The sequence below is a fragment of the Cydia amplana genome, chromosome 3, assembly GCF_948474715.1.
Source record: "Cydia amplana chromosome 3, ilCydAmpl1.1, whole genome shotgun sequence".
In the NCBI taxonomy this organism is placed as follows: domain Eukaryota; kingdom Metazoa; phylum Arthropoda; class Insecta; order Lepidoptera; family Tortricidae; genus Cydia; species Cydia amplana.
The window spans coordinates 2,238,975-2,252,673 of record NC_086071.1 but is presented as its reverse complement, the minus strand read 5'-3'; the positions used below and the strand labels follow the sequence as shown (position 1 = coordinate 2,252,673).

The following is a 13,699-nucleotide window of genomic DNA, read 5'->3' as shown; positions in this document are numbered from 1 at the left end:
TTAACATTAACTAACTAATGCCTTTAAAAATAAATAAATATTATAGGACAATTGTACACAGATCGACCTAGTCCCACAGTAAGCTCAATAAGGCTTGTGTTGTAGGTACTAGACGATGATATACATAATATACAGATATGTATATATAAATAATTACTATACATAGAAACATCCATAGCTCAAGAACAAATATTTGTGATAAACACACAAATAAATACCTTAATAACCTTACCAGGATTCGAACCCGGGATCTCTCGTAGGCACTAGGCAGGGTCACTACCGACTAGGTTAGGAGGGCGTTAATAAATATAATTAAGAATTATAATTTAAAACGTATAAATAATAATATATTACCTAGTCTTCCTGAGCGGTTACTGGCAGCAGTGTTGAGGAGCGTGTGGTCTGTCTGTTGCGTCTGATTTGAATTCAAACAATCCGAAGTCATGCTAAAAAAAAGAAAAAAACATAAATTTAATTCATTTCAATGAATCAATACTGTTTAATGTATCAAATATGTACTTGTTTAATTTTGGCTTTCAATTCCTTAGAAAGCTTTTTCTAAGTAGTTTTAACCAGTAACCTAAATTGCGGGGTTTAACCGCATTATTATTTTCAATTTTACCAAAGACTCGTAAAATGTCGTATTAAAATTTACAGATGGAAATATCTTTGAAAAAAACTTTAAGCTTAATTAGTTGAGCGAAGCCTAAGTAACCTAATCTAATACATTACTGCTTAACCTTATTTTAAACTAATTTTTGTATTTAGCAGAACCATCTACTAACGATCTTAAAATGCTTGAAATCAATGAAAACTTCCCTGGTGCAAACCCGCCGCTTTACCAACGAAAATACCGAAGCTTATCCCCCCAAAAAAGCAGATAACTGTAAATTAAAACAATTTAATACTGCTCCAAACCAATACAGATAGATAGTTACAGGACTAGAAAACGTTATCGAATCGAAAATTAAACAAATCATCCTGCATACCTTGTGAAACCGGATTTAGAAATGTTAGACGATGCGAATATTGTACAGGAAGTAGGTACCAATTAAAAGCGTTGACGTTGAGTTTAACACTGCAGGTGGTTTTCTTTGCTGTTGTTTTTTTATAAGTTTCCACACAAGTATATAAAGTGAATATTAAACGTTATCTGTCAAAACTTCCTTCCTTCCTACGTCCTAGTTTATAACTCTTATCTAATAATTAGTCATTTACATATATTAAGTATGTCATTTGTATTGTGCAGGACATTGTTGGAATTTACACTGTACTCTCAGTAAAGGAAATAATTCATTAAAATTATACGACATCCGGATACAAGGAAGCAGAGGAAGCAGATATAGAGAGATACCCAATCTTTATTTTCCATTGTTACTTTGTCTTCATGTGCAGTAAGCTCGTGTTCCTCTCTCACTCTCACTGAGCGTAAGCGTGAGCGAGAGGGAAGTGGGTGCCCGGGTTTAATTTCTTGCGTGTTTTATAAATAAAAAAAGTAGTCACTGAGTTCCCTCAAGCATAATATTGCTCATTTATAGAAATATTTTTCATATGTTTTGTTTAGCTTTTGTGCAAAACTGATTATAATTTTTTGGACCTTTCTAGGATGCACAGTCATCAACTCATACAATCACAAATTCTGTTAAATGTCATCTGTCATGCCACTGTAAATTATGTATTGACTTATGAAATAAAACTATTAAAACGGATTATATCGCGTATATTGAATTTATACTACATTCATCTTTGGGATGTAGTATAAATTCAATATTCGCGATATAATCTGTTTTAATAGTTTTATTTCATGAGTAACTATCGCGGTAACCGAAAACAATATTTTGTATTGACTTGTGAAAGAGCCCTTGAGGTCCACTTACAGAATAAATGTTTTCTTTTTAAATAGCATAAGAAAAGGGCTTTAAGAGAGAGACTGACAGATTATAAGAGTAATTAAAACTATTATTTACAATCATGGGACTTAATCGCGTATAATTTTATTTTAAAATAACATTCTATGTATCGAAGACGGCATTGGCCCTATGGTCTCGGAGACGACTAGCTAGAGTAGTTTAGTCCCGTTTTCATAAATAACAATCGGCCATATTCGAACTTTAAGATACATCAAATACTAAAGATTGAAACGACACGGAATGGATATGTCAGTGTCAAACAAGTGTCAAAAGTGACGTTTCTTCAAACAAACGCGTCACTTTTGACACTTGTTTGACACTGACATATCCAATCCATATCGTTTCAAATTTTGACGTATCTTAAAGTTCGAATATGGCCGAATGTGTAAGGTTGACGAAATGTAAAGTGAGCCGATCTCTCGAACAAGTTTGAATAAGATATATTTCGCCAACTTTAACAATCGTGAAAGTTTAAATCAGTGAGATCATATAAGAATAACAAAATGAAAACTTGACATAACATGTCATACCCGCTGTCGGCCCCGCTGCAGAAGGCGCGGTTGACGTTGCCCTGGGCCTTCTCCTTTTTGTCGGTGAGCTGGTCGATGAACACGTCGCGGTGCCGCTGCATGTAGTTGTGGATGTTGCCGAACTTGCAGAACTCCACGATCACGATCAGCTCGCCTTACATCGTACAAAACAAGTAAGTTTGACTTTGGATGTTCATGTGTGTGGATATTATTATGTGTACGCAAAATGGCTTAGTTGTCGATAAATAATTTACCACTCTTTTGAACAATTTTAGTGAATCGGCGCAAGTTTTCTAATCTGGACTATCGTGAATAAAAAAATTGCAAGTGCCTAATGTGGGTACCTATGCAACTTACGTTTTCCAACATTTTTGGTGCACGCGCCCAACAAATTGACAATGTTGATATGCTTCCCCAGGTGCACCATGATTTTGAGTTCGGAAGCGAGCGCCTTGATGTAGATATTGTCGGCAGTTTTCTTGACCATTTTCACCGCGACAGTGGTATTGTCTTCCGCGTTGATAATGCCGCGCGCTTCCGCCTTGTATACCACACCGAATGCGCCTGCACCTAACTGGGGCCCTGTTAACGAAAAAAATCACGTATAGTCTACAAGATTTACGTTTGATTGACTAAAATTTCGCCGATATATGTAAATAGGTTCTAAATACATATATATTTGAACTTGGACCTGAACGCAGGAACATAGAAAGCTAGATACAACATTGCGTACGGATGTTGTAAGTCTTCTTTATTTACTAACTGCTTTTAATTATTTATTTGCTTGTGTATAAGACCAACGATAGATTGCAAAATGTTGACGATGATGAACAATTTTTTAGTAGGTATCAAAATAAATATGAATTATCTTCTACGTCGAGGTCTACTCCTTACCCAAAATCAATTTTTCCACTGGGAACTCAAATTTGTCGTCGTAGGGCAGTAACTCGGCCTGTTCATCGATGCCAAGCTCCGGGTTAAGCGATTTGGGCGCCCCTTCCTTGAAGTCCAGCAGGCCAGCGGCTGCCAACTCTTTTCTGAATCGCTTCTCTTTCTTTATCCTCCAGCATAAGTAAAGCACCAGTAGCACCAGTGCCAACATTATGGCTACTAGGATGCTGAGATATTCCCATTTGAACCTTGACTTGAGCATTGCTGTGTGAAAAATACAAGAAAAATTTAAAAAATGTAAACCGTAAAAAAATTGCCTTAATTACCATTTACAAAAAATCTGCCGATCGGTATTTATGACGTTACAATGAGCATGACGCGATATAATAATATATAATAATATTAGGTGAAGTTTATTTATTTATTATTTAATTGATTTTATTATTTGGCAGTCTCGTTTTAACAGGCACTGTTATAAGTATTACATCATATACACATTCCGATATTTAAGTTGGTGTTTCCTTAAGATTTGTACTATCGAGGATCCACTGCAATTATAAAGTCTAAGTGTGATTTGTGTAGGTAATAGGTAATAGGTACTTACTGACAGTAACCTGGTACATTTTTGAAACCCTAGATGTGCCACTTGTAGCCACACATTCGTAAACTGAATCATCGGTACCATTTTGCTTGAATGTATAGGTTGAATTTACTGTGCTATAATTCAATGAACGTGTGATAACATTAATGCTTCCTATCTCAATCTCGTCCTGCAAAAAAAATTGTTTATAAACAAAATTAAGGTAAACGTACGACGCGGTACCAGTACATGTCAACTTGAAACTTAAGTCATTGTCAATAGAGGTGACAGTAGGGTGCCATCTATTGGGCATTAGCATGTCGAGCACTAGTGCGTTCACCTTATGTGAAGTTTTGCATCATAACTCCAATATGTAACAGATGCCACTTTGAATATCGGCTAACATTGGCTATTAGATTTTGATGTCATAAACATCTTCCATATAACCGAAAACGTTTATTACATCTATAAATAAACGTTAACAAAGTAAACACAAGTAAAGTAAACATTGTTTAAAATCGCACTTATCGCTACAAAATAGGAGCCCAATTTCAATTGAAAAAGAAACAGCCGGTGACATGGCTATAGACATGATAAGTAGGGGTATACAACTAAACTAGTTGGGTGTACAACTAATAACTCCTGTCACTTTCTCGAATTATATTGGTCCCAAGGCGTACTGCTCAGTGAGCCTAGCCGAGATAACAATCGTACATTAACACACGCCAAACGAAACGAAAAGAAAAATGTGTGGATGACAGATGCTACGAAGTCACGTGACTATTTCCATATCTACATTATGATTCAATTCGCGGTTTATATCAACGATTGTCATGTTGGCTAGGCCTCCAGATAAAGCCAAGTGGAAATATTACTTACCTTGTACCATGTAATAACAGGCGGAGGAATAGCTTCTGCTATACATGTGAGTGTCACATCATTAAATGGTATCACCTCTTTCACGGTATCTTCAGCAGGAACTTTTATTGATGCTGCGCGAAGGCCTGTTCAAATATAAATTGGATATACTTATATACGATTAGACAGGTATAGGTACATAACATACATACATACGATGGGGTATATACGAGGGGCTAACAGAAAGTTTTTAGAAAAATAAAGATGTATGCCTAATTAAGTACTACACTTTTCTGCATTCTATGTTTATTTCAATTTGCGCCTTATACTTCTCTTTTAAGACGAAATATCTGCAGAATTTACGACACATATTTAAAAAACTAAAAGTATGGTGATAAACCAAAAAAAAGTGTTGTCAAACCATTATGTTTAGTTACACCGGTATATATCTAATTTAGAATTTAACGACAAGTGTTTTGTCTGTTTAAAAGTTTTTATGTATGAAATTAGTACATGATCGATTCAATCAAGGACAACAAAATGTATACGTACATACTTTTAAAATAAAAGAAGAGACTGTAAAGAATTTACTATGGGAGGGATATGTATTGTACAATACATATGACAAATTAAATAATTACCTTATACATAAGCTAGTTGAGTAATTTAGTGCTGAGCAACTAGGTAGATACTGCTACTCTTTTATTTCGGTACTTTTTAAACTAAGTTTAGCATTAATTTTAAAAGTCAGTAAAATAAAACCGACCGGCGTTTATAAAATTGTTCACATTTACCCTACTCGAGTAACTCACTTAGCAAAGTAGTTAAGTACCTAAGAGTGATAGAAAAGCGCGGAATAGGTACGTGTAAACATCAAACTAAAAATAAAACTACGTTTATTTTACTTTACCTGCAACTACAAGGGAGATGGTTTCTTTTCGTTCGTCGCTAGTTATATTGTTGTATCCAACACATGAGTAATTGCCAGTGTGACTTATTAATGCGTCATTTATTTCCATTTTTGCGACAAGAGACATTGCGTTAGTTGAATGTTCAAAGACGGCTCCTATGTTACATGGAAAAAATAGAACAATGTACATACCAGGGATGTTGCGGATGCAGATTTTTTGACATCCGCGGATGCGGATGCGGATGCTGATATTTAAAGGCTCACATCCGCGGATGCGGATGCGGATGCGGATGCCAAGATTAGGTACTTAGAAAACATCAAATATTACATTTTTAGTATTTTTTTATTAAAAGAAAACGTAACGTTTAGTATTTGAGCAAGAATATAGGTGCGTCATATTTAATAAACAGTAACTTGGCCGACTTTTCTGGATCTAGACGATTTCGTTATAGGTAATGACGAAATTACCTAGCACTTACGCCGCCGCTATGACGTTCCTGGGCCGACTTGTTCGACATCCGCATCCGCATAAGCTCCGCATCGATTTCATGCGGATGCGGATGCGGATGCGGATGTTGAAAATAATGCGGAAGTTCCGCGGTTGCGGATGCGGATGCGGATGTTCGCAACATCCCTGGTACATACATTGGCTAGTAAATATAATGCCGCTTCACACGTCAGAGTAGTTACAGCTATTGAAAAGCTTTCAAAGCAGTTGGCAACTATCGAAGGTTTCCATACCACCCCATTATTCATAGTATTCTCGCGCAATAAATTCCAAATCCAAAAAAATCCAGTGGCTGTTACGGCTATTACGTGAGCCAGCGTGCTGAGCTCTCACATTCCGGTCATAATATCAATTAGGTAACGGAATTTTAAAATTGTTTTAACCTTATAAAAGGACAAACAGGCTAATTCGAGTTTTAGTTATTCGATCTATTTCCGATATGATACTGATTGCCTCAATGCCAAAAGTGACGTTTTTGGTTGAAGAAATGTCACTTTTGACACTGACTGGTCAGTTCCAGATCATATCGGAAACAGATCGAATAACTAAAACTCGAATTGACCTAACAAAATATTTTTCATCCCGGAGTTCATGGGAGTCCCTACTATGGGACCCGCAATAAGTGAGATGCGACTTTGCGAGCAGAGACTGAGTACACTATAAAATAAATAAAAAACAATTCCAACCTGGTATCTCTTCGTCGTTCGGACCCTTCCATTGGACAGTCGTGAAGTCATACCTGGAGGCTAGACATCTTAAAATTATACTATCCCCTTCAGAGACTTCCTTTTTTTCTTTTCCCTCATTTTCAATACCAAAACCACCTTCAATCTCGTCAACAAGAAGGGTTTTAGTCTTCTGGTCATCACCTTGGGTATTCGAGGCTCTGCAAATGATTGTGCCCGGGGACTGAACTGGTAAATCAAGTGTTGAAACTATTTTATATTCGGATTCTTCTTTTACGACACCCTGAAAATATACATAGATACTTTTAGGGGCCGCGGCAAGATGCGTATAACGTATAACTTTGGTAGGTCAATTTAGACTAATTTATTTCCTATTAACTAGTGCTTATATAGAGGGTGTTATCGTAATGCTACATTCTTAATCTACGCTATACAGCTTAACTGGATCAGCGAGTGCACTAACGTATATGTGACGTATGTCTATTTATCGCCACGCGCTGATAATATTCTGCTAACCGACAGTTACTTTGTTCATTTCTGGCTGCGCTTTCATTTAAGAAGGATTATTTTGTCATTATACCTACAGTTTGTAATTGTTTGATTTGTTATACTTTAACACTGTTAAAAGTCTAGCGATAAAAGACTAAGTAGGTATAGAGTAGGTATTTTGACATTACTGTAACAAGTATCTGAAAATAAAAATATAATAATGACAAATTTACTTTTAAAGGAGTGTCGAGTTCTTTGTTTGATTGACTGTCTATAAAAGACCACTCGACGTCTGGTAATGGATAGCCGGTCACTTCGCACACCAATTTAATTTGTTGTCCTTTTAACTTTCTTCCTTCACTTAGATGGAAAGTGACTCGGGGAACATCTGCAATAAGTATATATTTTATTTTTAGTAATTCATTGCTTACCTACTGCAGCCAGCCCAGTTCTCCAATAGTTGAGGTACTTCGCATTTTGTTTTTTGTATCAACCTCATACCTGACCTCCATTTAATATCGAATTATCATATGGGATTAGTCTTTTTCAGAAAATACAAATTAATACAAAATAATTAAATACCTACTCGTAATTAAAATACACAAACACTGACAGACTGCAATTTTTGACGCCGCACAATCTCTGCTACCCTTTTAAACTAGCCCCGGAAAACTTTATTAGTTTATAAATATGTTGCGTGATTACTTTGCTATAAATAAGTACTATGCTCACTACTAGAGGTATTTGGCAGCTATACATCGGTGGAGGCCAGTGTGGCGGATCAAGCGATATAGATATGTAGTAGGTAAAAAAAGCTAACAAAGTTCTATCAGCTCTCTGTCATAGAAGTTATTTTTCTTGATTAAGTACTTATTTCTCAACTACTTACCCATCACATTTAAATGGTTGGTCAGTCTTTGTGTACCGTTAGCATTAGTTGCTTCCACTGTATAATCTCCTGTGTCAGTAATGTCCACATCATTAACAATTAACACGTGTAAAATTTTTATTGTTTTATTTTGTTCTATTTTGTACTTAGTGCCATTATTAATTCTCGTGTTGTTATTCTTGATACTGAAATTAAAATAACATGTAAAATACCAACTAAGAAATATAATATTGATAGAGTTATAACTAACTCGTAATAGGTATAGGAAAATACTCTGTGGATATAATTATGTCAACCTACATATAGTGTTGCAGACTCTTTAGAGTTTCTATTCTTCTTTCAGATTATAAATTCAAAAGAAGAAACTGACACATTAGATTTTTAGATTCATTGATTTGGTTGTCAAACGCTATGGTTTTCTGATCCTTGTAAATGCTAAATATAATTAAATACACTACTATATCGAAGATAACAACTTATCATTTAATACAGTCCACCAGTCCCATCTTTTTCATATAGGGTAGAAAGAAAATTAGAAATAGGTACATTTATATGCATTTATGTTTCATCATTCAAAACTAACAGAAAAATTATGATTTGTGACTAATTAAAATAAATTAGTGTTAGTATCGTTTCTACAACTTTTCTCAAAAAGCCACTCCCATACAAACGAAGTTTCGCTCTCGTAGAACTCTAATGGAGCGAGTAGTCATTTGTATGTCAAACTTCTGGTGCCCTATTGATATTCCGAGAAAAATTACGCCGATTTTTGTTTCGCCGACAACCATTCGCCGACGGGTTGTTTGGCAGAGTAACGATTGGCCGAATCTCATTACGCATAATAGTCGTTTGCGAGAGTAGTCAATAAGCAGAACATTGATACGCATATTTACTATTCGTAGAATAATCATTTAGTAACTGTCATAATTACCCGAGAAATCATTGGTCGAAACACTATAGATCGAATGTTCATTTGGCATATTATTGACTAGCAGAACTTAGAATATTCTTACCCCCGGAGTTACACACAATTAGGGTTTGCACGACGGATCCGAAATGTATGAGATATCCGCGGATCTGGATCCAGATCCGGATAATTCCATACATTTCGGATCCGGATTGCAAACCATACACACAATGTTTTTCATCACAATTGCGAAGAAAGAATAAACTAAGGTGAGAGTTCAAATATTTTGATGAAGTGTACCTGATGATGATGATTGTTTTGATGATAATGATGATGATTTACTTTAAGTAATATGTTCAGCGATTACTCCGGCACCCATGGTCCGATTTGAGTAAGTTACCTTCGAGGTATTCTCATAATAATTTTCTTCTTTAATCTTTATTCTGAGGAATTGACGGAACTTCTAAATTTTTAAAGGCATGTGTATTATGATTTGGATATTTTCTAAAGTAACTCAAGCATTTCCTCCCGAAATCCACCAATTTGATGTAGTGCAATTGTAGCCTCACTACATATTCGCTAATTTCTTCGTAACTTACTTTATATACATATGTATACCTACTTAACGCATTTAATTAAAAAATGATAATATTTTATATCATCCTTTTGTTGCGAAAATAAAATTATATGTATAATGTGAAACGTTATTCGACTAAACATTGCTTAAACGAAACAGTTACTCTGCCAAATGGAAATCGTCCGATAATAGTCCAGCTAATTTACACAGAAGCGAACTGAACTGTATGTGAACCAAGAGTTTGCGTAACGTTAGTCGACCAAAAGTTACATTTACAAATAAATGACTCTGCGAAACGATGTTCGGCGAATCGTTGTCGGCGAATCGATAATCTGCTAAAAGTTTCTCGGAGAATCATTAGGTACCCCAAACTTCTACTAGCTACGAGCCACCTACATATCTAGTAGGTAAGTAATTCTTTTGTATTACATTTTCTAACAGCGCTAACTAAATAGTATATGTAGGTATTTACTTACCTGAATCTTCATGTCTCATGTTATTTGAGAATGTCGTTTTAAAATGAGAGGTAACTCTGATTTTATGGCAACGGCAAAGTTCTTGGGACTCTTAAGCTATATATATGTACTTACAATTTGTATTCTGGTGCAGGGTACCCATCGATTTCAAAAGCAAACTTAAACTGTGGATTCGATGTGGTCGCCTTTTCTGGCCCATATCGTTTGAGTTTCAAATATGGTGTCTCTGGAATTATTTATTTATTTAAACTTTATTTCACATTATAACAATTAAGTACAAATGGCGGGATTGTACGAGTACACATGTATACAATAATACTAACAAGGTGGTCACAGGGAATAATGAATTTAATAAAAACTTATTGATAATTTTATTTTTACAAGCTTTTGTTTAACTTCTGTTAGTATGTATGTTAGTTTGTTAGTTAGTGTGGGTCAAATCTTGGAAGCTTAATTTGACCCACTTCCAGAAATCGAATTGAGCTGAAATTTTGCATACATATGTAAATATGATTGCAATATTATGATGACATGAAGCTGATCTGATGATGGAGACAAGAGAACTCTGTAATAAAACAACGCAAGCTAATTGTGTTTGAGGTTGTTAGAATTGTCCCGATATGGAAAGAAAAGTACAGTCAGCGACAAAAGCTTGTACTAAAAACGAAGTTTTTGCCAAAAACTTATTTTAAAAGTGTAATAATTTGTATTTACTAAGATACATCATCTTCTGCGTATTCGTCGATATGTCACTGATTCCTTTTCGCGCTTCGCAAATATATTCTCCAGCATCTTTTTCAGTTGCATTCTTAACCCAAATTGCTCTGTATAGGATGTCTGTATGGATTTCATATTCGTTGGACTTTACATCTTCCTGCAAATTAAGATAGCGCGTAAAAATTAGTCACTATAATATTAGTTAATTTGTGTATATAATAATGTCCTATAATATGATTTATTTATTTATTTATTATCCACAATCTGATATTCAAAAATGCAACAGTGAACAAAAGTCAATTAAATTGTATCTTATAGTTTCTGTATAAGATATAATTTAATTGATTTCGCAACTAAGCGGCCGATTTTAGCGATAAAAAAACTACAGTAAGTAATAGATTTGAGAAAAAAAATAGAGACCGAAAGTATGTAAATTTTTCGTTTGTATTGATCCTAGATAAATACTTCTTTAGTAACATTATTCCTTCCTTAATTTCTTTTTCGGAATCAAAATTTTTTTTTAAAATAATAATTATACATTTTAATATAAAAATTTCTCGGGTACGATTACGATTTCAAGCCAGATGGGTTTTTAGGATAAAGTTTTGCTTAACTGTAAAATCTGCTTTGTTGTACACCATATATTAGTTTCTGATATTCTCCCCTGCTCTATTTGAATTAAAGACCCTGTGGTACTTACATACTTCTTCTGTACTTACACAAATTAATTAATAATAAATATATAGGCCTTATATAATATTAATATTATTTTCTTTATTCATCATCCTTCTTAGGCTAGGGCATTTATAATATGAATATAAAAGTAAAATATAAAAACACTTACAAAACAATAAAAAATACATATAAACACATTATAAAAAATCTAACCTAGGGTGCCGCCGGCAGCGGGGCAAGGCCCAAGCTGCCGGTGGTCAGCCGGCCTAGCCAAGGTTACAATCGCTATCGCTTCGAAAGCGAAACGCTTTGTGTCTCTCTATCACTCTTCCATATTAGTGCGACAGTGACAGTTGCGTTTCGATCGCTACGGAGCGTTAGTGATTGGCACGTTGGCTACGCGGCCTGGGCCGCAGAGAGAGGAACCGGCGGACTCTCCGCGCCGTGTCCAAGATCACCGCCTTCTGCATCTGGCCCTTGATCCAACCACCTAGCGAGGCTCTCAAGATGTTGGTCGAGACTCTTCGCTATTAATATTTATTATTAACGTAATACTTAAAAACTACAACCATACCTCAGATAAGGGCCGAGGAGTTATCCATCTCAGCGAGATCGCGTTGTTGACAGTGTAGTTGACGGTACAGTTCATAAATATTGTCTCACCCGCCAGGAATCTATTATCTCTGGTTACTATTTGTGGTTTCACCGCATCATTTGAAACAGCTGCAAAGTAATGCGTTTTTAAAAAACATAACACAGACAAATGTACTTAAACTTATGTGAACTACTACTAGAACTACTAGAACTTAAGTGTCACATTTAAAAATGTAGATAAATACAAATTATTTTCTTTTTTAAAATAGTTTTTTCTACCATTTTCCAAAGAAGGGTCATCAAATGAAAAATATACCTCGTTAAATAACTACTCCTAGCTCGTGCTCTGTAGGTGCTCTGTTCTTTAATCATAAACGTAACTTTAATAATTCCTGATTTGGCAGCATTATTGCTGCAGCGTTGATGTGGCCGATGTCACCGTAAATTTTCTTGATAAAGTGAGTAACGGATTGAGCGTTGTAATAAAATCGGCAGCAACATTTTACCTATCTGCGGATGTGTGCGCGGATAGTGAGTGTTGCGTGTCGGACTATTGACAATAATTAATATATGTACCCCCCACGATGATGTCTACCCTCAAATTTTTCATTGACTTTTCCTCGGGTAGTTACACTCAATTTTGACATTTTGCTGGAACATTTGTTACCGCGACCATGACCAGTGTCGACCAGTGACCACTACGTCGAAACGGCGGTAATAAAGGTAACAAAATAAATTCGCGACCCGATAGACCCGAAAAGTCGAAAAATATGTGGAGGAGTCATATTTTATTCAAAACGCGAAAATTTTAAATGTTATAACAACATTTTTATAGAAAATCCGCGCCAGCTTTCATGAATCTACCTCTTACTACTTTAGTAGTCATCGTTGCGGGGTTCAATTAATTGACTAACACGTTAAAACGTTATAATATATAAGCCGGCCGTAATAGCAAAGCAATATTATTAGGAAAAAAAATTGGCTTGTCATATATTTCGTCTAAATGGCTGGATTTTGTATGTTTTCTATGGGACAGACATTTTTTCCGCGATTTCGTGCTTAGACCCATAGGGAAAGTTATTCAGTATGATATAAGTACAGAAATTGCACGTTTACCTCGCAAAATAAAGTAAAGGGTTGATAAAGTTTATGTATTTTAACAGGTGCTTTGCACGATTATATGTATTCCACCTTGTTGACCCTTCTTTATATTAAGGCCAAACATTTGCAGAGAAATATAAATTGTGTCTTTTGCTCCCGAAAGTTAAGGATAGTGGAACCTAATTAATGATTGTTTCTTAAATATATAAAGTTAAAACCAATCTAGGCGTAATTTTAGGCCGTCCAAATTTGTAGACATTTATTTCACCAATTTACTTAACGTTTGTGTAGGTACAAAAAACCAATTAGAACCTAAATCTCTGTATAACATAACCCCAGTATATAAGTATCACTATGACAACATATATTTTAAGTATATTAAAGAGCTTTTGTATAATTAT

At 35.2% G+C, this 13,699-nt stretch overlaps 1 protein-coding gene across 1 annotated transcript in view; it reads right to left on the bottom strand.

The window, feature by feature from the left end:
* LOC134662598 (vascular endothelial growth factor receptor 1) overlaps positions 1 to 13,699 on the bottom strand; it is a 46,790-nt gene that overhangs the window by 12,143 nt on the left and 20,948 nt on the right. The window contains exons 7-19 of the mRNA XM_063518870.1: positions 12,178 to 12,326; positions 10,926 to 11,085; positions 10,326 to 10,437; positions 8,252 to 8,436; positions 7,596 to 7,750; positions 6,874 to 7,156; positions 5,680 to 5,835; positions 4,791 to 4,915; positions 3,936 to 4,101; positions 3,335 to 3,595; positions 2,798 to 3,022; positions 2,441 to 2,594; positions 355 to 446 (exon numbers count right to left, since the gene is read on the bottom strand). Of these exons, the coding sequence (XP_063374940.1) occupies positions 355 to 446; positions 2,441 to 2,594; positions 2,798 to 3,022; positions 3,335 to 3,595; positions 3,936 to 4,101; positions 4,791 to 4,915; positions 5,680 to 5,835; positions 6,874 to 7,156; positions 7,596 to 7,750; positions 8,252 to 8,436; positions 10,326 to 10,437; positions 10,926 to 11,085; positions 12,178 to 12,326 (2,223 nt within the window). The remainder of the gene's footprint in view (positions 1 to 354; positions 447 to 2,440; positions 2,595 to 2,797; positions 3,023 to 3,334; positions 3,596 to 3,935; positions 4,102 to 4,790; positions 4,916 to 5,679; positions 5,836 to 6,873; positions 7,157 to 7,595; positions 7,751 to 8,251; positions 8,437 to 10,325; positions 10,438 to 10,925; positions 11,086 to 12,177; positions 12,327 to 13,699) is intronic.